At 33.8% G+C, this 26,860-nt stretch overlaps 1 protein-coding gene across 1 annotated transcript; it reads left to right on the top strand.

Annotated features, from left to right (window-relative positions):
• The first annotated feature begins 4,646 nt into the window (after nucleotides 1-4,646).
• On the top strand, nucleotides 4,647-26,315 carry LOC124366323 (acetyl-coenzyme A transporter 1-like). The gene is made up of 11 exons (XM_046822780.1): nucleotides 4,647-4,669; nucleotides 4,954-5,032; nucleotides 9,745-9,882; nucleotides 13,013-13,129; nucleotides 14,708-14,877; nucleotides 16,083-16,237; nucleotides 17,564-17,757; nucleotides 20,894-21,078; nucleotides 22,036-22,153; nucleotides 23,705-23,920; nucleotides 26,093-26,315. The coding sequence occupies exons 2-11, from the start codon at nucleotides 4,967-4,969 to the stop codon at nucleotides 26,273-26,275; spliced, it is 1,542 nt and encodes a 513-aa protein (XP_046678736.1). The 5' UTR covers nucleotides 4,647-4,669; nucleotides 4,954-4,966; the 3' UTR covers nucleotides 26,276-26,315.
• The last annotated feature ends 545 nt before the right edge of the window (nucleotides 26,316-26,860 follow it).

Consider the following 26,860-nt stretch of genomic DNA (forward strand, 5'->3'; position numbering starts at 1 on the left):
AGATAAGACTATACTAGACGAAACTGAATAGAAAGATTGGTTTAACACAATCAATGTTTGTACTTATGTACTGTATCTCTCAAAATATTTAATGGCACAGTTTATATACTGACGATAAAATTAATTGAGCACTATCTTTTCCTAAAAATTGCATAAATAAATCAAACTTAGTATAGTTCGTGCGCGCGCGCGCACGTGTGTGTGTGTGTGTGTGTTTTAACAATTGCATATCTTTGAATTTAATACAGGTATAAAATTCAAACTTTGCATGATTTTTTTTATATTGAAAATCCTGTTTTTATACTATGTAGAAAAATGTCAACTCAGGTTTCAAAATGGCGGCAACACAAATTTGGAAAACTGTAATCACTAAAAAACGGGAGATTTTATAATAAATGTATACCGGTAGTAAATTAATATGAAATAATTTTTATATAACAATGCAATACCCAGTTTTTTTTGGTTATGACAAATAACAAAGGAGTAAAGACTCTTTCACTGTGCGCCATTTCTCAGTCAAACTACATAACTGTAATCGAGTCGTAAATGTGTATAATTGCTAATTAATAATCAGCTGATTATTACATTTAACAGCCGATATTACTAGATAATTACTGTCATTCTAAATACTTGATAAAAATAAATTTGTTTGCGTGCACATTTCATGTCGTTTAGCCGAATTGCTCTATAAATCTTGTTTTATTCCTGTATGTATTGCAAATATATACCTCGTATAAAAAAAACAACTGGAATGTTGAAATATCCTAATAAATAAATGCGAAAGTGCCTTTGTTTGTTTTCCTTTCACGCGTAAACTATTCAACCGGTTGTACTGAAATTTTATATGGATGTTTTCACGGAGCCTGGGATAAATAAAGGTCTATTCTTATTTCGAAAGCCACTCTGGGTTACGTGTTTAAAATCCCATATTGGTATCAAAAGTTGTGAAATTTTTTTATGTCTTTTAAGCATCAGCTCTTGGCTATGGTGGCTTGTCTGGGTCACTTGGATCTTATTCCTGTCTGATGTGACCTCCCCGGGATTCGAACCCGTGATCTCTCAATTAGAGATCCGTGACTGTATCCACTAGTCTACGGACGAGGAATTGTGAAACACTAATTGAAAGAGCTTCTCAAATGTAATTAGAGAAAATTAAACATTTGTTTATGACAGCATAACAATATGTTCGAATAATTTAACCACTATTTTTCAATTTGGTTACATTTATAGTGTGTAAATTCTCTACAGGGCTGCCCAACCTACGGCCCGCGGGCCGAATACGGCCCGCGAGTCAGTTTTATGTGGCCCGCCTTGTTGACAAAACAACCAAATTTGTTTACAAGCATTTGAAATATTAAATAAATACAAATTTTGAGAACCAAGCAGTCCAGCCGATTTCACGTAGAACGAGCCGTATTCATTTGATGGAGTATGAGTGTTGAAAGTAAAGTAGTTCCAGACAGATTTCACTGACTACGGTGGTGGCTGCCGGCTGGCGAATAGAGCGCGCGTAAAGCACGGCACAGCGCGCGGTGCGGCGACGTAACCCCTACCCAATTCAAGGTCACCACTCGCCACGTAATTTGTATGTCCTAGTATCCTAGTAGGAATTATTAAAATCAATGTATTCAATTTATTGGTGACTTTTTTATTGTTCCCTCAGAATTAGAGCAAACATCCAAAAGTCTGGGTTTATATTTATTTCTACTAAAAGAACCTAAAAACATAATATATTATAAACCTTTACCTAACAACTAATAAATAATAAGAAAGTACAATAATCAGGAAACAAGGGCCAAATAACCTTAAAACTCATATTTTGCACAAGATTTCTGTAACAAACCCCGGGCAATACGTTTTGTTTGGGGTTCCAAATCCCCTGGGATGTTGGCCTGCCTGACCATAAAGGCTTTAAAATGTGGCCCTTGGGTAAAAAAGGTTGGGCACCCCTGCTCTAAGGAGTAACCATTAGTGATCACGCTTTTTTATTTCAGCGATTAGGTAAGTACTAATTTACCTCAGAAAATGTCCTAAAATCTAAGATGGTCAGAATTTGTCTCTGAAGAATCCCTTCATTGTACTTTACTAATAAAGACCTTTAATTTGATGTACTACTTGACGTATGCTCTCATTTAAGATTTTCTTATGACTCCTTGTGGACCATCCCCCTGACATGACAAAACACGGTAGTTACTTCAAAAAGTAGATTTATAGGTGCAGTAATGATGTACCAAGTTTTATTGTTTTACCTGTAATCGTTCGGGAATTATCAAGCCCTTGCGGGACTTTTTTACACCCTGTATAATTATAAATAGAGATGTAATAGTTTGAAACCAAATTGAAAACGAATGAATGTAAAGCTAAATCGGTGGCTCATTAAGAAATACAAGCAATGCACTCATATCAACAATCAGTGTTAATTGTTTACAACTGGTGATAAGCAAACTGTCGTTATATCAGTATGTCGTTATAACAGCTGGTGCTCTGCCTCCTCTACATTTCCATTGTTGGAATGTCCAGTACGTTACTTGCTTTCTGTTATCATAGTTTTCTAGTGCTGCTCAATTTTAATCGATATTACACCCTGTCTCAAACATAATTATTGGAGTTTTAATTTTGTAGTATATTACAGCAAAGTGTTAGCCAACTTTTAAATTTATAACCTACTTAAGTTATTAATAATGACAAATAAACTCAAAAAATGGTCGTGTTGAAGATTATTGTAAAAGTGAAAGATTTTTTAATTTTGAAGCCATACGTATTAAAAAAATCGAATCCACTTTTAAGCGGCAGTGTGTGGTTTTTTATGTGTTTTTCTTTGTTATGTTTATGTGTTATCCTTTCGTGCTAAATTATCGAAGCACATGGAAAAATCCATGTATTAATGACGGTGGTGTGACTTATCAAAGATTTATAGTAAGTGTGGGACAGCTGTTGGTTGATATTATTTCAAGGTTAAAGTATAATTATTTAGTCTAATACAGCCAGTGGTTGGGTAAGGAATGTGTGTTCTTATGGTCTAGCATATGTAATCTGTATAGATTTAATGTTTATTAATATGTGTACTTTTGTGATAATTTTATCACATATATTATACCCTTATAAAAAATAAAAAAAATGATATATATATATATATATATATATATATATATATACATATATAAAATTTGTAATACTTTTTGAGAACATTATGTCAAAAACTTACAGGATTATACGAAGTCTTTTTCTTTTGACTAATAAACCGTTGTTATTAAATAAACTCAAAAAATGGTCGTGTTGAAGATTATTGTAAAAGTGAAAGATATTTTAATTTTGAAGCCATACGTATTAAAAGAATTGAATCCAAGTTAAGCGGTAGTGTGTGGTTTTTTGTGTGTTTTTTCTTTGTTATGTTCATGTGTTATCCTTTCTTACTAAATTATCGAAGCACATGGAAAAATCCATGTATTAATGACAGTGGTGTGACTTATCAAAGGTTTATAGTAAGTGTGGGACAGCTGTTGTTTGATATTTTCAAGGTTTAAAGTACAATAAATTATTTAGTCTAATAGAGCCAGTGGTTGGGTAAGGAATGTGTGTTTTTATGGTCTAGCATATGTAATCTGTATAGGTTTAATGTTTATTAATATGTGTACTTTTGTGATAATTTTATCACATATATTATACCCTTATAAAAAATAAAAAAATGATATATATATATATATATATATATATATATATACATATATAAAATTTTTAATAATTTTTGAGAACATTATGTCAAAATATTACAGGATTGTACGAAGTCTTTTTCTTTTGACTAATAAACCGTTGTTATTAAATAAACTCAAAAAATGGTCGTGTTGAAGATTATTGTAAAAGTGAAAGATATTTTAATTTTGAAGCCATACGTATTAAAAGAATTGAATCCAAGTTAAGCGGTAGTGTGTGGTTTTTTGTGTGTTTTTCTTTGTTATGTTCATGTGTTATCCTTTCTTGCTAAATTATCGAAGCACATGGAAAAATCCATGTATTAATGACAGTGGTGTGACTTATCAAAGGTTTATAGTAAGTGTGGGACAGCTGTTGTTTGATATTTTCAAGGTTTAAAGTACAATTATTTAGTCTAATAGAGCCAGTGGTTGGGTAAGGAATGTGTGTTCTTATGGTCTAGCATATGTAATCTGTATAGATTTAATGTTTATTAATATGTGTACTTTTGTGATAATTTTATCACATATATTATACCCTTATAAAAAAATAAAAAAAATGATATATATATATATACATATATAAAATTTGTAATAATTTTTGAGAACATTATGTCAAAATATTACAGGATTGTACGAAGTCTTTTTCTTTTGACTAATAAACCGTTGTTATTAAATAAACTAAAAAAATGGACGTGTTGAAGATTATTGTAAAAGTGAAAGATATTTTAATTTTGAAGCCATACGTATTAAAAGAATTGAATCCAAGTTAAGCGGTAGTGTGTGGTTTTTTGTGTGTTTTTCTTTGTTATGTTCATGTGTTATCCTTTCTTGCTAAATTATCGAAGCAAATGGAAAAATCCATGTATTAATGACAGTGGTGTGACTTATCAAAGGTTTATAGTAAGTGTGGGACAGCTGTTGGTTGATATTTTCAAGGTTAAAGTACAATTATTTAGTCTAATAGAGCCAGTGGTTGGGTAAGGAATGTGTTTTTTTTATGGTCTAGCATATGTAATCTGTATAGATTTAATGTTTATTAATATGTGTACTTTTGTCATAATTTTATCACATATATATTATACCCTTATAAAATATATATATATATATATATATATATATATATATATATATATATATATAATTTTTAATCCTTTTTTAGAACATTATGTCAAAATATTACAGGACTGTACGAAGTATTTTTCTTTTATTGTTTTTTTGTATATATTTATCTAAATATAATGGTGTAAAAATATTGTTTCAGAAATATTACAGAAATGGTGTCCCTGGAGCAGCAGGTTCAGCCTGCTGGGACTGAAAAGGAAAAGGAGAAAAAGGAAAAGGTCTGTGGATATTCATATTGATATTTATTTTTCAATAAATTTATTTTCTTGTGTGTAGGTACACTATCGCTGGATATCTAGCCTATTTTCTTATCAATTAGGGTTTGTTTGAACTCAATTAATTAAACATTTAGAATGCCACGCCATACCAGTTTTAATGCAATAAATAATTACAAGATCTATGATAATTCGTGAATATGTTACAATACTGAGAGAGTGTCTTTGTTCAAAATATATTATTGACAATGGACTGTGATTTAAAAGGATTCAGTGAATGTAAGATAGAAAAGGAAACTATAATATATTAAATATTAACATAAATTATAAGTTAACTAGGAGATAACATGTCAAAGATGGCGAACGGACAGCTTGAGTAAAACAAATATTAGTTTTTATAAGGTTTTTAACTTCGTCTCTAACAAGAAAGAAGCTTCGTAAAGGTGTTGGGTATCTGAAACGTTACGGCTGTCAATAGATAAGACGTTGTCAACAAAGAGGCAAATAGAGACAGTCAAGGCTCATTCCTGTTACTAAAATTGTAACAAAAACTGTCTTTGTCACGAACATATTGTGATCACCTAAATAAACATAAATAAATTAACATTCACTAACAAACACATTTTTATATACCTATCGGAAGATGTAATAATATCTTTTAGAATTTATTTATAAATTTATTATTTAGAAAAATAAACACTTTTTATTTATCTTTCGTAAAGTAATAATTTTGTAATCAAAGACAGAATTTTACATGTTTCCAAATGATGAAAAGACAATAGCTTTATTGACAATGATAGAATGCATTGGCTACATTAGGTTTTGATGTTTTATTTAGAATGAATGTAGGTTATGTATGTTGATGATTGACATTCTTTAGTCTCATAATAATCTTTTAATGAAGCAAATTTTCTTTATAAATGTAAATTTTGTATTATATTATATTTATTTTCCATTATATAATGTGATATTGTAAATCTTTGCCTTATCACTTTCAATATGCGATATCCCTGTGGTAGCATATATGGTGATAATTATACACAATAAACTCAGACCTTTCTAGTACTGTTTGCTGATTCATTCCCGACATATATTATGTGTAGCTTACATAAAGAACGGAAAAAGGAGGTTAATGAAAAATTAAAATGGGAATTAAGTTCTTTACTTATTGACGGTAGACAATCAAAGGTTATTGAGTCTACGGTGAACAATAAAAACACAATAAGTAGTTACTATATTAAATTGATTTTTATTTATCAGGTTACTAGTACCAGAAATATTAGTATTATTTGTTTACAAAATCTAATCAAATTCTATGATCTAAAGTAGAGCATACTTGTACCAGGATTTGATTTTGACTTTGGTGTTTTATCCTAACTTCAATATTATCACTTTTGCGACAATCGTGTGAACATTTAAAATGAAGATTATAGAAATTCATTGTAAACGGAGTATCACTTGAGACCTTAGATTTCTTGACGAATTAACGACAACGAGAAGAGTTTAAAGTAACTCGGAGAATGAACGATAACGGGGAAAATTTGAAGGTAGAGTGTGCGGGAGAAACACAGTGTGCAGGGAAATTGGTAGCTAGTGGTGATCGCTCACCGACAGCTGTTTCCTAAAATCTGAACCTTAAAATACCGCGATGGTAAAATTTAACCCTTTTAGTGCTAAGGGGTCTGGCGCATTGCCATACCCAAGAGTGCTAAGCATTTTAGCGCATAAATGCAGAGTTTTAGTAAATTCCTTACTATTTCCTTATTTGAGGTCATATCTGGTTACTTTTTTTGTATTGAAGATAAATAACCAATAAATAGAAATAAATAAAAAAAATACATTTGTACATATTTGGATTGTTATAAAAAAATTATAATGTAAATTTTTTTATAATTTTTTCATTTTGGCATACAATTTTATAAACACCTATACCTATGTAAACAATTTTATATTATTTTTCTGATACTACCATCGGAAAGAGCAACTAAAACTAAACAAATTCCATATATTTTCATAACAATCTATAAAATGACTCTGCTATCTTTTATAAGACTAAGGGCAGTAGGATTTTGGAAATACGCATCGGCCTGGATTTTGGTGATCTCATAGATTTCAAGTTGATCTCTGGCATTAAGAAGAACTGGGGATCTTTTAATAAATTCTTGTGTGGTGATTTGGTCCGAATCCATCTTGAGCACACCAACGCTGTCTGGAACAGAGACAAAAGTTTAACAGTTTTGTCACTGTTGTACAGAGGGAATTCCTGTCGTTTGGTGTATTATACGAGAAAACGACAGTGTAAGCGGTGGCTTCATGACATATACTTAAAAACAGATTGTTTTTGTAAGGCTTCGTTTATTTCACATCAAGTTACTTAACTTGGGCTACAGAAACCATATTTTGGAGTCTTTGTTTTCGAGAGTTTCACTAGTCTGATGCTCTCATTCAGAGTGGGAGTCTCAGATAAAATAAGTAAAAAACTACCTTTGTCCTCCTTTATACACTAATTACATAAAAAATACCTAAGATAAATACGACACATGTAACCAAAATACCATCCTTTTAGCGTTTAGATTATAAATTAATACAATTATATATGGATTCAAAATGTTATTTTTACTCATTCAACAATTACTTGACATGAGAAGGAAGAAATGTAGAACTAATTGATAACAGTGTATTTTGAGAATAAGTCAACCTTATATTGTGCCACAGCACCACGGTGGGAGGTAAAATCCTAGAAAAGCAATAAAATGCAAATAAAACGGTCGTAAACGGATTGTTCAGTTATTTCTTGTGAAGAACAGTCATTCGAGACACGTTGTTGCAATGCTGTCGTCATCGGTTTTTACAGTCATTCATTTTCCAGAATTTGTCAAATTGCTGGAATGAATGCCACCAACTAAATAAACCATAAGCACCAGTTGAGCCGACTGTTGAAAATAAAAAATTGCAACTCTGTTATTTATAAGCCTACAGAAAAAAATGTAATCAATGTTACGGTATATTTATAACATGTTTTTATTATTTTATTTTATTTTTATTATTTCAACGGTATGACCATTTTAACAAGTAAGTTTCAATTTTATCTAGATGCGTAATAATTGACCAAAGAAACTGATTAGTAGACAAAAACAAAAACAATAGAATATGCAAACAGTAAACAAAACAATAGATACATAATGAAACAAACAGATATGAGTTGTAAGATGCATAACAAGAAAGTATAAATAGATAACAAGTAATGTATAACAATAAATAGATAACAAGTAATGTATAACAATAAATAGATAAATATTATAACAATAACAAAGAAAGATGCTTAACAAGAACGATGCAAACAAGAAATGAACTATTACGTAGGTAACAGTTTTGAAAAACAATAATAAAATAAAAGACTAAGACACAACACAAGTAGGGTAGGTGTAGAGACGAGCCAATAATAATAACAGCTACAGTGATGCAAGCCGGCTTTTTATTGCAGATTTGGATGCGATAAAGATGTCGAGGGTAGATGGAATGTTGTTCCCTAGCCGCTGAATCCTCAGCATTGGGCCATTTGCTGCATAAGAGGAGGAAGCTGCGACCTTGGTGAAATAGTTAATGGCTCTGGTTCCAAACGATGTTCTTAACTTTTTTTTATAAAACATTTTTTGTATCTCGAACAGTTTTCATATACATAAATAAATAAGATTTGAGTTGTCACAAAATCTACTTACGTCTTCTGACTAAAAATTCGTCTGTTTTTAATTACGGCTAAATGCATACATACACACTTTAAGGCTGACATTAAAAAACCAGCTGTTTAAAGGTCACAAAACAGATATTTCTATTGAAATCCAAACTCAAATGTTTTACTATGAGGAAACTTTCTCCTACGTCATTTATGAGGGACAAATAAAAAACCCCACTAACAGATGTACGTATGTCAATCATACACTGATATGTAGTTTCGAAAGATTACCTTCCCCATCCCAGTAGGAATTTTGCTTTGGTTGCTTTAGCTTGGCTGTTGATTAAACAATTTGATAACAATGCACAACAGAATTTTAGTCTCCCTCTCTAATGTAAATTAAACTCGATTTTTGGTTTAGACAGTATTTTTCATGTTTAATTCATAGCTTTTTGAGATACCTTCCTTCAATACAGAAAAAGTAGAGCAATATTTACTATCCCAGGTGAAATTACAGGAATTTAAATTTTACAATTTAGACATTTCGTATCAGGTGGAATGAAAACGGCTGAACATAAAAAATTGAAACTTTTACAGTATGCCCTTGTGTACAACTGATATGTGTTTTATTAGTTTATAACTTTATAAAGTTTTATTTTATCAAATATAATATTAAAACTGCATGTTTTTTTATTATTATTTTTCGTAACAAAATTAAATCGTTTATAATAATAAGGATGAAGATATATAACACATGTACATGATGTATCTTTTTATTATTTATCTTTATCACTTTTTATTTGGCCCTAATTACACAATTCTTACATTTCTAATATTGAATAACATACTGTACTTTAACGTGGAGTAAAAAAAATGTTAAAAACAAAGTCGACTTTTTTGTATCCGGGAGGTTATTTAAAACAACTGTGAATTAAAAAAAAAACTTTCCAAATCCAAAATTTATTGCACTACCTTACTATGACCTAAAATAGTATTTAGATTTAAGTTGTAGACTAACTGCGAGTGTCCTCTGTTCCTGAAGATCCCCTCGTCGCTGGACGGGGACCGAGGGAACATCGCTCTACTCCTGTTGCTCTACCTGCTACAAGGTATCCCCTTGGGTCTCATCGCTACCGTTCCTCTCATCCTGCAGAACAAGGGAGTCCTGTACACGGACCAGGTGAGTTTATTATCTTGAGCCAGGGCCGGTCCGAGTTCAAGCAAGCGGGGGTGCCTAGACAGAGGGCGCCTTTAAGTTTACCAACAGAACATAAGTGCGCGGCGCAGATGTCAGTCTGCCTTTCTCGCAGGTTCAAATAAAAAAATAAAAATTGGAATTAAAACGTTTGGGGGTTTTCTAAGTCGTAAGTTAGTTTTTCCCAATTGGAAATTATTATTAATGTTTTGAGAAGGAAAAAATTTTGTTATACCAATCTCCAATAAGTTCTGACTTATCAGAACGAGTGTGACATAGAAAGAGGCAAGTTAGTGGCAGAGCTCCTACTCATATCACCTGTGCTGTCAAAAGTCGCAAAATCGAACAAACGTTGTCTTATCCAGCTGTCAATTATGTGTTGACACATTTCCGAACACATGTGTTAGCTTAAGACTTTTCCTTACTGTTCCCGTTTCAGTTGCCAGTAAAGAAAGGAGTTTTTTTTAACTTAACTTGGTTAAGAACTATTTAACGTAATCAGCTCTCACCGGAACAACTGATTGGTTTGCTATCACTAAGAATAGAAACAGAAACTTTAAATCCTATGGAATAGGGAATGATTTAAAAAATATTTCGCTAAACAAAAGGCCAGAAAATTTCTTTTTGAAATGTAATTTTTTTGTCTACATATTAAGTAGCATATACAAGGTGTTCAGAAAAGGATATCACAAACTTCCGTGGCCGATAGTACTCGTGATTTCAAATAAAAAGTGTCATATAATCATAGGTCATAACAACATCCCTAGAACTAGTAAAATTACAGATACCAAACTGCACATAAGTTTAAAGAAATAAATGGAAATTTCAATAAAGTAATTGTGTTATTTCCTTTGACGCATTCACAGCCATATAAGCTATGCACTGACTTTAGGACAAACAGAATAGTAGTAATGTGCATCCACCGCAGTCAATACATAAAATGGCGTCTGATGAAAATTTTAAAGTCAAAAAACAACAAAACCAGCAAATTTATACGAAAGTTACAAGATACAAATTATTTAGAAATTTTTATTATAATTCCAACGGTACTTATTTGAATGAAATTCGTCAACACATTAGAGAGCATGACCGCTTTAAAGGTACGCTTGCACAAGCTGGGAACGAGAAAAAGGACGTAGCCAGCGAGGGGATCCAAGGAGTCCGGCCCCCCCAATTTAAATTTTTGTTAATACATTTTTTAGTAAACTCCTATTTAAATAATTCAGTATTACTGACATGTACTGCTGAAAGATCATTCTAAAAAAAGAAACGAGTCAAGAACATTTAAGGAACAAAAAGGGGGCTTATTATCTATCCAATACAGGAACATCTCAGTTGTCTGGACCCCCAACATTTTTTTCTGGCTACGTTTTTTAAAACATGGTAAAATGATACATCAATTGTGTTTTGAATTTATATGATCTTTGTACATATTAATAAGAAATATTACTGTATAGGTAATACACTCTAAAGTTAATTTTAATTAATGTTGAAATGTTTAAATCTTGAGAAATGGAAAATCTCAGTTGTCTGGACCCCCCAACATTTTTTTTCTGGCTACGTTTTTTAAAACATGGTAAAATGATACATCAATTGTGTTTTGAATTTATATGATCTTTGTACATATTAATAAGAAATATTACTGTATAGGTATTTCATATATATATAAATATTACACTCTAAAGTTAATTTTAATTAATGTTGAAATTTTAAATCTTGAGACCAACAAGTGTTTCAAAATGGCTGATAAAAATAGTTCAGATAAAAAATGGTATGAAGTCCTGTAGGCCTAATATTAAAATACAATATTTACACTGGCAAAACACAAATTTGTTCTAACGTCACGGATCTAAGATTGTGCCTAAAGATGGACCGTATAAAAATAAAGTATTTGTTACTCAGTAATGTTGGCTGTAATTTGGATTTTTGTTGGAATCTAAGAACTGTTAAAAGCATTAGTGGGGAAAATGTCTCTATTTGTGTAGGAGTCATTGTTTTGTGGAGACTGTTGTTGGAGTTTAAAAGACATTGGAACAGGTTTCATATTATTGTCCCGAGAGTGAGGCTTTAAAAAATGTGCTCAATATGATACCCTTCCTATTTGGAGAATCCTACCTAAAATCCAAGATGGTGGATTTCAAGATAGCCGCTGATATTGTAAAGACCCCAAAATTTGCGCATCTATCTTCAAACACCCCATACCAGATGCCACCATGATTATTTGCACAGTTCAACTGTTATAGGGGTGAATCCAGTATAATACCTCATCCTGTAGGATAGCTACTTTCTTTAAACAATTTTTGTACTGTTCATCTCTATCTCAGAATGTGAGGAGATTATGCACTGGAGATTCTAAACATCATAAAAATTGTTCATCCAGATTACACAGATACTCAATGAAAATTGTAAAAACATTCATCTTCAGTACAAGACTATACGTTTTCATTATTAATAGTTTCAAATAGACTACTATGTAATTATTAAAAATATAATAAATAGAACACAGCAGAGGTCAATATTTAACACGATTACTTTTTTGAAAAAAATTAGTTAATTTTAGTAAAATTTCTGGAAATGTAATAAAATTTCACCATATAAGCAATTAATTCATGTGCGTCATAAAACATTCATTGTTTTATGACTCACGTTGTGATTGTTATTCCCATAGTGTATCCTTTGTTATTATTATCCCCATAGTTTGTTTATCCCTTTTTATTGTTATTCCCATCGTTTATCTCTTGTTTATTGTTATTCTATTCAATGATTCAAATTATTTATATTATTATTGTAAAGTTAGTGCTGAGTAGTGGAAATAGTGTATTATTTGCTTTTACATGCTGTTTGGTTGGCATTAGTTGTTAAGGCATTGTCATTATTGTTACTATTATTAATTTTTTATCATTATTGTTGAGTATTAGTTATCTTTCAATTTGTTAAACTAATGTTCGCCGTTTCTAACTAGCCATCTTGTATACTATAATGTATAAGGAATATTGTAAACAAAATGGAGAAACCGTTAACATAAATAAATTACTCATAAAAGTAAATGAATATTGCTAGAAAGTGAAATACTATTAAACCAATTATTTATTTAAGTATATTGCGCATCTTTCAGGCAATGTTCAGCCTGGTGGGATGGCCCTTCAGCATCAAGTTGTTATGGGCTCCGATCCTGGATGCGATCTACGTGAAGAGTTTTGGCCGACGTAAAACGTGGTTGGTTCCCATACAGGTAGGTTAATAACTGACTAGGTTAATAATGTATTCTTACATACTTTCTAGTTCAAAACATGTAAAGTACAATTTTTCACGTGACGTGTGTTAAAATAAAAGGACAACAGTGTGGATTTCGATGATCGACCTCGTTAGTTCCACCTCTCTGTTCTCGTTAATCCACTGCGATACCAAATCTTAATTCTGATCTTTTAACAGGAAATCCCGATACAAGGAGAAGTTTTAATATGGAAAACAGAATCATACCGACGTCGGTTGTTCCTGACCGTTTGGTGCCGTGTAATACAAATTGGTAATAGCACTAATATCTCTATATCTGATATAATAATCTATGTCTAATGTGTAGGCTAACGGAGTTCCACACGAGTCGCTAAAAACGTAAAGGAGGTCCATACGAATTACCATACGCGTAACGGAGTTCCACACGAGTTGCCAAACACGTAAAGGAGTTCCATACGAGTCACCAAACTCATCACGGAATTCCATACAAGTAGCTGAGTCGCATACGAGTCGCCAGACACGTAACGGAGTTCCATATGGGACGCCAAAGACGTACCAGACACACGACAGAGTTCCATACGTGTCGCCTAACATGTAACGGGGTTCAATACGAGTCGCCAGACTCAGAACAGAGTTCCATACGAGACGCCAGCACGTAACGAAGTTACACACAAGTCACCAGACACGTAACGGAGTTCCATACGAGATATCAGGCTTGTAACGGAATTCCATACGAGTCGCCAGACACGTAACAGAGTTCCATATGAGACGCCAAAGACGTAAATGAGTTCCATACGAGTCGCCAAACATGTAACGGGGTTCAATACGAGTCGCCAGACTCAGAACAGAGTTCCATACGAGACGCCAGACACGTAACGAAATTACACACAATTCACCAGACACGTAACGGAGTTCCATACGAGTCACCAATATCGGATAGCACCTGGATTGTAATAGAATCGTAAACGATAGTGGCGTGTCACTCCGTGACAAGTGCGGCAAGAAGAATGGCAAGATAATGTGACACGACAGAGATAGTTCGGCGATACATGACACCGTGAAGTATAATCGCAAGACAAGTCACGCCTGGCGTGTCGTAAATTATTGAGTTGCAATAATAGACGCGGCTGTACATGGTACCATACCTCAGCTAAATACGAAAACAAATATGACACCATAAAAAAGAGCAATTAATTATTAATGATGCTAAACTGATCTTAAATTGAGGCTGTTTTTGGGTCAACTACTGCAATACTAGCAAATGTGGAACAGCTCAGTCGGATTAATCGATCGAAAAAGAGGAACCTACATTTTACGTCTACTTTTTGTTTATTTCTTCCCACGTAAATCGGTGGAACAACATTACAAGAACCGACATACCACTAACATTGAGTATTCATACAATTATATGGAACTAAGGCTATTAATGTGGCGTAATTATAATAGTTTTCAATTCTACGGGTTTAAGTATACTATTTGTGAAATAATGTGCTTGTTCTATATATAAGATATACTACTACGAGTACAATGTTATTCCTACCATTTAACTACCAACACTTGGTGTACTGTCTGTCAGTTTCTAATCGGGCTGTTCATGCTGGTCATGTCATTCCAAGTGGACTATTGGATAGAGGATCCAGAAGGTCCTCACATCCTGCCGCTCACTGCGATGTTTTTCGCTCTCAACTTTCTGGCGGCAACCCAAGACATAGCGGTCGACGGCTGGGCCCTCACCATGCTCAAGAGGTGAGGCCATATCTTCAAACTATCATGAATTATATTTAAGCTGTTAACAAGTATTTGGAAGTGATCACAAAAGAGAGACATGTGCTGACATGTTATAGTTAGCTGACTTGTATTTATCCTACGGTTAAAATGATACCTAAACCACAATTTTTGTACTATAAATAACGAAGTAATTTGAATAACTTTGAGAAGTTGTTCTTATGGCAGTAAATTGAATATACCCGACAGCCTCTGCAGACTTTCAAATTCGATTCGCGGCGCTTGGCTCATTCTGCCGGTAAACGTTGCAACTATTCTTGACTCGTGAACAGTGTAAACACTCGTGAACAGTGTAAACATCTGTTACTGCATGGATGGTTTCAGAGGTCTGATCAACAGACTTGGAGCAAAATAACAGGTAGACAGAGCCGAACAGAATATCTGAGAGGCACTCTGAATTTTTGCAAGGTGGCGAGGGGTTAGGGGCAGATGTGTGAAGCGATACTAGCAGCTTTGGTGGCGTGTACACGAACCACGTTAAATTACGTACACTGGCTGTTCACACTCGCCCCGTAAAGATGATATATCTTCAGAAGGTTTCATAATCAATGATCATGATATAACATATTATATCAAGGTTTCATGATATACCATGAAACGCTTTAAGATTTTTCACCTTGACAACCATTTTAGTCAGTTTTGATCTTACTTTACACAACTATATATTTCAAATTTCATTATTAAAAATGTGGTTCGTAGCTTGTTTTCATTTTAATATCAATAAAATGTGTAATTTTTATCACATGGACAAAGGCTAATAATTTGACTTTTTCAAAGATTTTCATATAAACTATTATATAGTATATATAGCATAGTTAAAAAAAAAAACGAAAATTAGATGACTTTTTTCTAGCCCTTTTGGAATCACACACAGGCCGACCAGCGCACACTTTTTTGTTCATGTAACAGTAAACTCATCAATAGGTTAAATAACGAATATCCAAAAATGTCGATAAACCTGCTTTGACCTGTCCTCACTATAGGATACAACTATGACCCAAGCATTAAAAGGGTTAAAATGCAATTACAATGTACATAAATAAGAAGAACTTTTGTGAAATATTTTAGATCTTCCAATTTGAGATCACGTTATAACTCAGAGCACACGGCTAATAATATTTTACGTAATTTTTATGTACAACTCCATAAAATGACTTCTATTCCAGGGAGAATGTTGGACATGCATCGACATGCAACAGCATGGGACAGACGGCCGGTTACTTGCTGGGTTACGTTGTGTTCATGGCCCTGGAGTCGGCCGATTTCTGCAACACCTATCTGCGCTCCGTGCCCCAACCTGTGGGGGTTGTTACTCTTGGCAGTGAGTATTGTTTATTATCTTTGATTTAGACGATATTTTAAGATATAAAAACTATAAAACAGGTAACGACTGTATTTACTATTTATAGAATGACTCCAATGTCCAGTATGTTTCGATAAAATTTCCTATGGATAATCTGACATCTACCCTAATCCTTTGTATCATAATGGAGCAAATGCAGTGATCAGTATTATCTTTGTATTTTAGCTCGTCGCCAATGATCTCACTAGTCCGCCAATGATATGAGAAGCCTATCAAAATTTAGGAAATATGCACGTAGTATTGTATGATTAGTACTGTATATTGTGTACCAGAATACACGTGGGTGCTTGGTTAAAAAAATGTAAACATATTTGAGATTTAGCTATTTATATGCATGTCTCTGACATGTAGCATTTCCTAAGGTGGTATTTTTCTTCAAAAATCAATACTATTAAATTATTTTTTATTAAATTTAGGCCTTAATAATTTTCTTAATGCTGCCCTTTCAAATTGTTTGGGGTCTGAATAATAAAGCATATTGCATACATAAGTAACTTTCCGTTGAATTGTCAGTTGAACATGACTCCTAGAGCAAGGTGTTGGTGGACAAAAAAACAAGAGAAATGCCAGAAAGACGATTCCTAGTAGAGTTCAGAACAAAAGAATTTCTATGAAGGAAAAATACCTGGCATTTCTTATAAATTTGTCTACTACAAGCTGCAGTCTATAGCAGAATTTGTTTTCGTATTCACATAAATTCGTAAACAAAATTTATCATCATTGAAAATATGTGCTTACAGACAAGATTTTACTAATGGCGTTACTGTGGTCCGGTGTTCCTGGTGACAACTCTGGTAGGGCTGTTGAAGACAGAGGCGGAGCCTCAACACGAGGATCAGGATCAGACATGTCTCAGCTTGATCAACAATTACAGACAACTGTTGTATATGTATCTCCACGACTCAAAGATATATTTTGCCTGTAAGGTTTCCTGATGTACTGTGGTCCGGTGTTCCTGGTGACGACAACTCTGGTAGGGCTGTTGAAGACAGAGACCGAGCCTCAACGCGAGGATCAGGATCAGACATGTCTCAGCGTGATCAACACTTACAGACAACTGTTGTTGTAAATGTATCTCCACAACTCAAAGACATATTTTGTCTGTAAGGTTTTCTGCAGTACTGTGGTCCGGTGTTCCTGGTGACAACTCTGGTAGGGCTGTTGAAGACAGAGACGGAGCCTCAACACGAGGATCAGGATCAGACATGTCTCAGCTTGATCAACAATTACAGACAACTGTTGTATATGTATCTCCACGACTCAAAGATATATTTTGCCTGTAAGGTTTCCTGATGTACTGTGGTCCGGTGTTCCTGGTGACGACAACTCTGGTAGGGCTGTTGAAGACAGAGACCGAGCCTCAACGCGAGGATCAGGATCAGACATGTCTCAGCGTGATCAACACTTACAGACAACTGTTGCTGATCGCACGCCTGCCTGCTGTGCGCACCATGGCTGTCGTACTCCTCACCTACCAGGTATCAGCAGCAACTCTTAACCCGAATATCAGCAGCAATACTTCTTCAACGTCAAATTTTAGAATAAATAATTTTGAACATATTTGAAAAATATTAAATATTACTAAATGTTAATAAAAACAATATTTTTCCAAATTGTTTATTTTTTGGACGAGGCCTTTCGAAACCAAAGGTTTCATCATCAGGCGACTCCACAATTAAATATTTACATTATTTTTGTTACAAAATTAATATTAAAATAAGATACCACATGGTGTAAATATGCAAATACAAAACGTTTTCAAAATATTTCAGCTATTATGACAAATTAAAAGAGGGCCCTATTAAAAATTTCAGTCTTCTTCTCAATTTATTCAAAAATTAAACTGTAGTCGTATGTAATTTTTCATACTGGCTGAAATATTTCCAAAATTTTTGTATTTGTACCTATATTTACACCATGTAGTATTTTAATATTAGTTGTAACAAAAATAATGTAAATATTTTGTTGTAGAGTCGCCTGATAATGAATCCTTTGGTTTTCGAAAGGCCTCGTCCAAAAGATAAACAATTTGGAAAAGTATTGTTTTTATTAACATATAGTAATATTTAAACATTTTTCAAATTGCTCCAAGAGTCTTCAAAATTTGAATTTTTTCTTACTCACCAAAATAAATTTTTTTCTAAAGAACAGAAGGAGACATGATATATAACACTTATTGATACAAAAACAATCATTACTTAAAGAAATTAAAATAAAATATTGAAATAAAGATATAACTTTTTCAAATAAAATACAGAACGTTTATATACAATTCTTAATTAATAATAAGAAAATTTAGGACCTCAGAAGGCTAAGCCTGTTTAGAAGTTCCATTTTTAACATTAAAAATTATGTTACTAAAATTGGCCACGCTCATACACTACTAAAAATGAAACATAGTATTGTTAAAATAATAACATCAATACTCTTAACGCCCAACATCGTGTTGCCATTAATATTAAATTAACATCGGTGAAATTAAATAAAATTACACAGACATGGTCTGTTTTCATAAAAGGATAAGAAAAAACCCGTTCTATACTTGAATATTCATGAGACTTTAAGGTTTTCTAAAGACAAAACCACTGTTTCACTTTAAAAAATAAATATTTACCATTTTGATTTTTTTTATATAATTAGGAATTTTGTTATAGAATCTGGGTGTCTGAAAATTGTAGGTTTTCGTAAAAACTTTTTTGACTGGTTTAGGTGTAACTAACTATTGATTACGGATTTCTGTCTGTTTCTGTATGAATTACAGTGCCAAGGAGCATTTCCACTTTATTTGTAAAAAAAGTCTCAATACTTTGTGAATAACAAAATTTTTCAGTGGTAATATTTTTAACTTTTTGAATAAGGGCAATCAAGATTTTTTTGAACAGGTAATATTTCTATGTCAAATGAGTGTAATAGATAAATCAATCTCATGTTTCGAACAGCAGAATATTAGATTAAGCTAGCTAATAATAATAATAATTCTGTATTTAAAGATTAATAAAGCCAATGAATAAATTGTCTGGACGTAACAATTAGTTAATATTATTTCAAAAATAAACATACTAAAAGCAAGTCCATAAAATTTTGTTTTATTTTTGAACATATTAGGTATCTGTGTTTATTTTGGTTAAGTGTTCCATAAATCCTTTCGAGACCTTCAAAATGAAAAAAAATACCTCAAATAATTTTGTGTATCATTGTCACCAGTAAAACCCAACAATTTCTGTTTGACCCTTTAATTCAATTTCATAACATTATGTTACGTAAAAAGAAAACAAGTGCGTATGTAAAAGTCCAGAATTAAAATAAAATTAAAAAAAGAATTAAAAGACTGGACTGTTTCCACTATATGTAATTAAATCGGAAAATAGTTTTATTACACCTACTGATACATAAAAAGTTGTTTTATGCTAAATTAGCACGTTTATTTTGAGGCGCCTGTAATGTGTGTTTTTTTTTTTTTTTTTAACTACAAAAGAGATTAAAACTTGAGAATATGAGTTTTTAGATCATAAATGGTTGAATCACGAATCTTGAAATTCAAGAATGATCTTGAATGAGATGTAACGTAGAAATCCATTAAAGGATACTTGTGGTGGTAAGCCAGTTAGAAATCTGGTAGACATGAGAACATTGAACTCGTACTGGTAAACAGCTAACTGGTGTAGACATGAAAATATTGTACTGGTAAACAGCTAACTGATGTAGACACGAGAATATTGTACTGAAAACAGCTAACTGGTGTAGACACGAGAATATTGTACTGGTAAACAGCTAACTGGTGTAGACACGAGAATATTGTACTGGTAAACAGCTAACTGATGTAGACACGAGAATATTGTACTGAAAACAGCTAACTGGTGTAGACACGAGAATATTGTACTGGTAAACAGCTAACTGGTGTAGACACGAGAATATTGTACTGGTAAACAGCTAACTGGTGTAGACACGAGAATATTGTACTGAAAACAGCTAACTGGTGTAGACACGAGAATATTGTACTGGTAAACAGCTAACTGGTGTAGACACGAGAATATTGTACTGGTCAACAGCTAACTGGTGTAGACACGAGAATATTATACTGGTAAACAGCTAACTGATGTAGACACGAGAATATTGTACTGGTAAACAGCTAACTGGTGTAGACACGAGAATATTGTACTGGTAAACAACTAACTGGTGTAGACACGAGAATATTGTACTGGTAAACAGCTAACTGGTGTAGACACGAGAATATTGTACTGGTAAACAGCTAACTGGTGTAGACACGAGAATATTGTACTGAAAACAGCTAACTGGTGTAGACACGAGAATATTGTACTGGTAAACAGCTAACTGGTGTAGACACGAGAATATTGTACTGGTTAACAGCTAACTGGTGTAGACACGAGAATATTGTACTGGTAAACAGCTAACTGGTGTAGACACGAGAATATTGTACTGGTAAACAGCTAACTGGTGTAGACACGAGAATATTGTACTGAAAACAGCTAACTGGTGTAGACACGAGAATATTGTACTGGTAAACAGCTAACTGGTGTAGACACGAGAATATTGTACTGGTTAACAGCTAACTGGTGTAGACACGAGAATATTGTCGCTGAAATTCCTTGACAGATTGCTTTCAGTGCGAATGACTCGGTGACGTGGCTCAAGCTCGTGTCTGCGGGAGTGCCCAAGGAACAGTTCGCAGTCGTCACCATGTGCATGTTACCACTCAAGATCACTTTACCAGTGCTCCTAGCCAAGTACGTGGTGGGGGAGACTCCCATGGATGTCTTCAACAAGGTTTATCCTTGTAGGTACGTACTTATTTACTTCCACAATGCTAAACTCACAACATTGCAACTGGTCTGCTGGTAAAAACTATCCACAATAGTTACAAAATTATATAGAAATATCGCTTTTTCCTTAATTACATTATATATCACTATGTATTATACAGGGTGTCCCTAACTCTCTGGACAAAGGTATACCACGTTATTGCTCAGGTCAAGACAATCATATTTCACCATATAAACATAGGTCTCCGATGCTTAGTTTCCCATTTGTCTGTATGTGTGTTTTTAATTAAAAGATAATTATCTCAGAAACCAATAAATTAAATTATACCAAATTTGGCTCAAATGTTTATGACAACAAGGCCAGTTACTGAATAATTATATAACATGAAATTATCGTTAGTATTTTCAAAATGGCTGCAGTTTCTTCGGTTTTTGTATGGTTGGCTATTTGCTGAGAACCTCAATATAGGCCATTCCTTGTCATAGTAAATTTGCTCTAAATCAGTTATTTTATGTTCCATTTAAATAATGTTGATGTCATTAAATTTGTGATAATATCCTCTAAATAATGTTATTCTTGTAGTTCTTAGAGAAAACTGCTGGGTTTTAAGATATTCAAAGTTTAAAAGTTCTTATGGCCGTCATTTTGAAAATACTAAAGATAATTTCATTACATTTATTTTGTTAATTGGCCTTGTTATCATATAAGCATTTGAACCAAATTTGATATAATTAAAGTTATTAGTTTTTAAGATATTAGTTTTTTCTACAAAAACACATACATACCGACAGATGGGAAACTAAGCATCGGAGACTCATGTTCGTATGGTGAAATATGTTTGTCTTGACCTGAGCAAGTCCTTTGTCCAGAGAGTTATGGGACACCCTATATATTCACGATGAGGTAGATTTGGTGCAGTATAAAAAAAAACAGAATTTTTGTTGTTGCAACTATTACATTGTTAAATCTTGCAGATTGGCATTTAACCTTGTCACTGCTGGCTTCGTCTGGGTCACACCACATCTGATGGTGAAACACCACTTCCCTACTTATTACTACGGTCTTCTAGTCCTTATCTACGGAGTATATCAGGTACACAAGTATAAAACTCATATTATAGTAATAAAGCATGGCCATATACTTGGCAAAATGTGCTGTTAATGCTTGAGTTCACGAGGTTACTTGCTCAGTGTACGTGGTTACAGCTCTCAGTTGTGCTCCTGCAAAAGGTGGGACGAAAATTTTTGAAGAAACTTTAACTTTGAATGAGAAACTCAGTTGCGTCAGGAATATTGGACATAGCTTAGTTCTGAAACACGTAAGTAAGGTCTGAAGCAGTGGTAGTTTTAAAGGCAGGAAGACATATTAATTGTAACCAGTAATTAGTAAACCAATACAACAGAATACCGAAGGACTTGGCAGAATGTAACGATAGTGCTTTGATGTCCTGACTAATCTAACATTCAACAAAACTATATGTACATTTGCTGCCCTTAAACGTCTTGATCCCAAAGTCAATTGTTATGTCTCAAGGACTCTTCTATCAAGAGTTGTTACATAGATGGATGGACGGACAGACACCAACATGATTTTAAGAAGGATCTGCCGAGTCTTTATTGCTTAAAAACAAATTATTCTACAAAAAGGAAGTATGATAAAGTTACTGTGTAGACCTAAACTTGCAACAGCTCCATATTGACAGGATAACATGAGTTCGGACATATACCATCGTTATGGTTACTAAAGGTATAACACAGTGTTTCGATAATTGGAATCTATCCTCTTCGTCAGGTGGGGGAGTTATTGGTACATACAAATATAGAGAACAGAAAGGTAAAAAGAAGAGAAAGAAAAGGGTTCAAACATACCCAAAAAGCTGCTTGGAGTGTAGTCCTGGCGTTGTCACTGCAAAGGGCAACGATGGTAAATGTCCGAACTCCTGTTAATCTGTCAAACTTAATCCATTGTCATTAATAAACTTTAAATAAAGAAGCTCCATATTTTGTTCCATGCATACACAATCTTCATCAGAAAAGTACATATTTGGGCACGATAAACCTTTTGCTGAATTTTGCTTACTCACTACAGTTTTCCCCTTCTGCGACTTCTCAATCTAATTGAACATAGGATATATCTGTGAAATTTTGCTTCCAGCTTGGAAAATGCTAATTAAGTCTTTACAGGGACAGAGGTAGAGTAAAAATTCAAGTCTACGAGTGATTTTTTTTATTTGAATGGAAGCGAAATGTTTACTGATAGCAAACGTTTATTGGTCTATCAATTGATGTAGCCTACATTTGGGATTGAAGATCAAAGATTCACAATTCAAGTATTAGTCAATTATCCAGAAAACCTATGACTCCAATGATTTTCCTAAGATTTGAGGATGAAAAGGAACATCATGGAATTTGAGCACTGAAATTCTTCATCACAAAGAGGCACATGCTCTCACAGCCATCTCATTGAACTGGCTTTTAACAAAAAGACTCATGGCTCTCCTACCCTGTGCTTCTTGCTCATCTGACACCACTGTGCTCTTTTTCTTTTTCTAAAAATTCAGTTGACAATGCAGTTTAAATTAACATGCCCATTGTTAACTCAACGCCCACTGGTACTGATACGAGGAAATGTTCCTGTTTTCAGGTGTGGCTGTTCTCCATGTTTGTGACCCAGATGGCATTCTACGCCCGAGTGAGTGATCCTGCATTCGGTGGAACCTACATGACTCTCCTCAATACCCTGACCAATCTGGGCGGCTCCTGGCCTAGGACTCTGGTGCTACTGTTTGTTGACGGACTGACATTCAAGTATTGCTCCAACGACACTAAGAATGTCTGCTCTAACCCTGATCTCGTTAAGGTAACAGCAGTTCTTGTTTTTCTTCCAATTATCATGCATCTACGGTGAGAAAAAGTAGTAAAGGAATTTGACCGATTGCATGACGTCAGAGCAAGTTTAGAATATGAGTCATCACAGGGAATTGGTTTCATTGAGGATAAAGTGATTGATGCATGTATAGGTGTTATACATGTCACGTCAGGTCCATAGCAGGTCATAATGCTAAGTAACTCCCTCCTTCCCGATAACTGAAAGAAATCATAATTATTGTTGATGAATATGGCCATATAATGAATGAACGATATAAACTAAACATTATTGGCTCTATTATGTTTATGTTGTGTTACAAGTATATGTAGTGGAATTTCCATGAATAGTAGTTGAAAACAACACTTACAAACACTTAGTTGTTCATACATCACAAAAGTTAGAGAATGTTTTTGCCATAGATATCTGAGAACCACAAAAGTGTCCATAGGTAAATCGCTTACAAAAAGCCACTGGGCTATTCTAATTCACGCAGGGTGAGGTAATGTACAACCTCCGCCGCTGTGATGTCCCCTTCTCCCAGTATCCCCACCACTGCTCGGCACAAGCCCGCTTGCTCTATCTCCTGACCTGACCACTGCCACTTAGCGGCTAACCTCACACCAAAATGCAAGCTCCCTGAATACTTCTATGGCTACATTAGTCTGTTCGTTTTTTATTTCACGCTTGTGTTGGCCTACACACACAAATACAATGTACTTATAGAATAGGTAAGTAGCTGCAGTGTAAACAACACGACCCACGCAGATGATAAACAGAGATGAAGAGATACTTGTCCCACTTCCCACCACTGGAGGGGGCCCTCCTGCGCGTGGCTGCTCAGACATTTGCTTCTGCGCAGGTTTCTTTGCGAGCGGTTTATCTGTAGTAATATGCATTTTCACAATTTAAATAGTTAATGCTTAAAAGCAGTGTTTTTTATTGCATCAGAAATATTTATTTAACGAGTTTTTGCTAAACCATATCAAGAGGAAATGTATGAATTTGTAAATAGCTGTTTTGTTTACCACGAGACAATACTATTTAGTACTATTTACCTGTTTAGGTTGGACATAGTTCTACGCTTTTGTAGTAAGGATAATCAACATTGTTGATGTATTTCTTACTCCATTCACCATCCACTTTAATTTGGCATTCCACCACGATTTTGAGTGCCTAGAATGTAAAATCTGTCCTTCATTAAACATATTATAAAAGGATCATGTACAGATTCTTTCTTTTCACGTTTCTGTTCTAATTTTAACCTGTTGCAGAGTAAGTGAAATTGGTCCCAAAAGAATACTGATGGTTATAGTCGTTTGATCCCAAAAGAGTACTAACAGTTATAGTCGTATTATCCTAAAAGAGTACTAACGGTTATAGTCGTATTATCCCGAAATAGTACTGACAGTTATAGTCGTATTATCCAAAAAGAGTACTAACGGTTATAGTCATATTATCCCAAAAGAGTACTGCCGAATATAGTCGTATTATCCCAAAAGAGTACTGACTGTTATAGTCGTATTATCCCAAAAGAGTACTAACGGTTATAGTCGTATTATCCCAAAAGAGTACTAACGGTTATAGTCGTATTATCCTAAAAGAGTACTGACGGTTTTAACCGTCCATCACGGACTTGTTCAAATAATGGACTATGGCTGCTTTCATTCTTTAGTGACTAAATACTATTTCGAGTGTGAAATTTCAAATTTCTAATTGCTGTAACGTGCTGGCTCCTAGTTCGACAGAATATATCACAGCTTTACCTCCAATGTCCTGTATTTTTCTCGTGCCAACTCCAGTTATATGCTGTTCTTGGTTCTTGCTATTCATTGATTATTGATGTACTGTGCTGACTTCTAGTGACAAAATGTTTAAGAAAAATTATAACTACTCAAAGTGTGCTCTTCGCATGTACTTGTGTATGAAACATATCATGCTTTGCCAAAATTCTATAAAAAAACTATACAGTTTTGAAGCGAACAAAGTATATGGCAATAGGAATAATAAGGTAATAATGGTCGATCTTTTATAATGTTTAAATTCATTTTGAATAAAATATTAAGTGTTCTTTATCCCCTGGAGTCCTCAACAGGTTAGTCCTTAACACACAATTGTTGCACCAGAGAGAGAACCGTGATTCAGTGCTCACTTGACTGTCTGCAGGTCTGTGAAGACGGCTACGGTCTCTGCCACTCGTATGTAGATGGCTACTACGTGCTGGTCGGCATCTGTACAGTGATCGGACTGTTATGGATGGGCTGGGGTCGCCGCACCATCCAGGACCTCCAAGGCAGGGACCTCACAGACTGGAAAGTCAACGCAAACAATCCAAAAGATCAAAAATAATGTTTTAACTATATAATATAATATAATTTTTACCATATAACTCTGTGATTTAAAACTCTTCCCCATTCATTTATCCTTCCCTAAACAAAAGATGAGAATGAATATGTAATATGTTAAGTGATTTTCACTTGAACGAATTTATAAAGGTGGTGAATGAGATGATGAAGCTATAATCTTATGGTTGGGTAAATAATAGAAATCGCCAAACTTCCTTTAAGTCAAAACAGTCTGAAAAGGTTCGAGCTATAAAAATAAAGCTGTACAAAACTACATATAAACTACTTTGCATATGCCAACATTGCCTCAATTTCTTTTCAGAGCTCAGCTTGTGAACAATTGATGGGTCCTTAAGTAAGTTCAAATTAAACTGTGTGTACATTTGAAGAGCTTAAAAATAAAAACTATCATTTGAAAATTTTAAGTTTACAACTATGAACAATTTAAGGTTTTTTTTTAAATTGGCCACTAAATATATTGTATCTTTTTTTGATTAAGATTGATAAAAAGCGGACTTAATAATTTAGGAATTATAAACTTTAATGCTGCTTTGCCAATTTTCCCTAATAATCCAATCTAACCCATGTC

This window comes from Homalodisca vitripennis, chromosome 7 (genome assembly GCF_021130785.1).
Source record: "Homalodisca vitripennis isolate AUS2020 chromosome 7, UT_GWSS_2.1, whole genome shotgun sequence".
NCBI lineage: Eukaryota > Metazoa > Arthropoda > Insecta > Hemiptera > Cicadellidae > Homalodisca > Homalodisca vitripennis.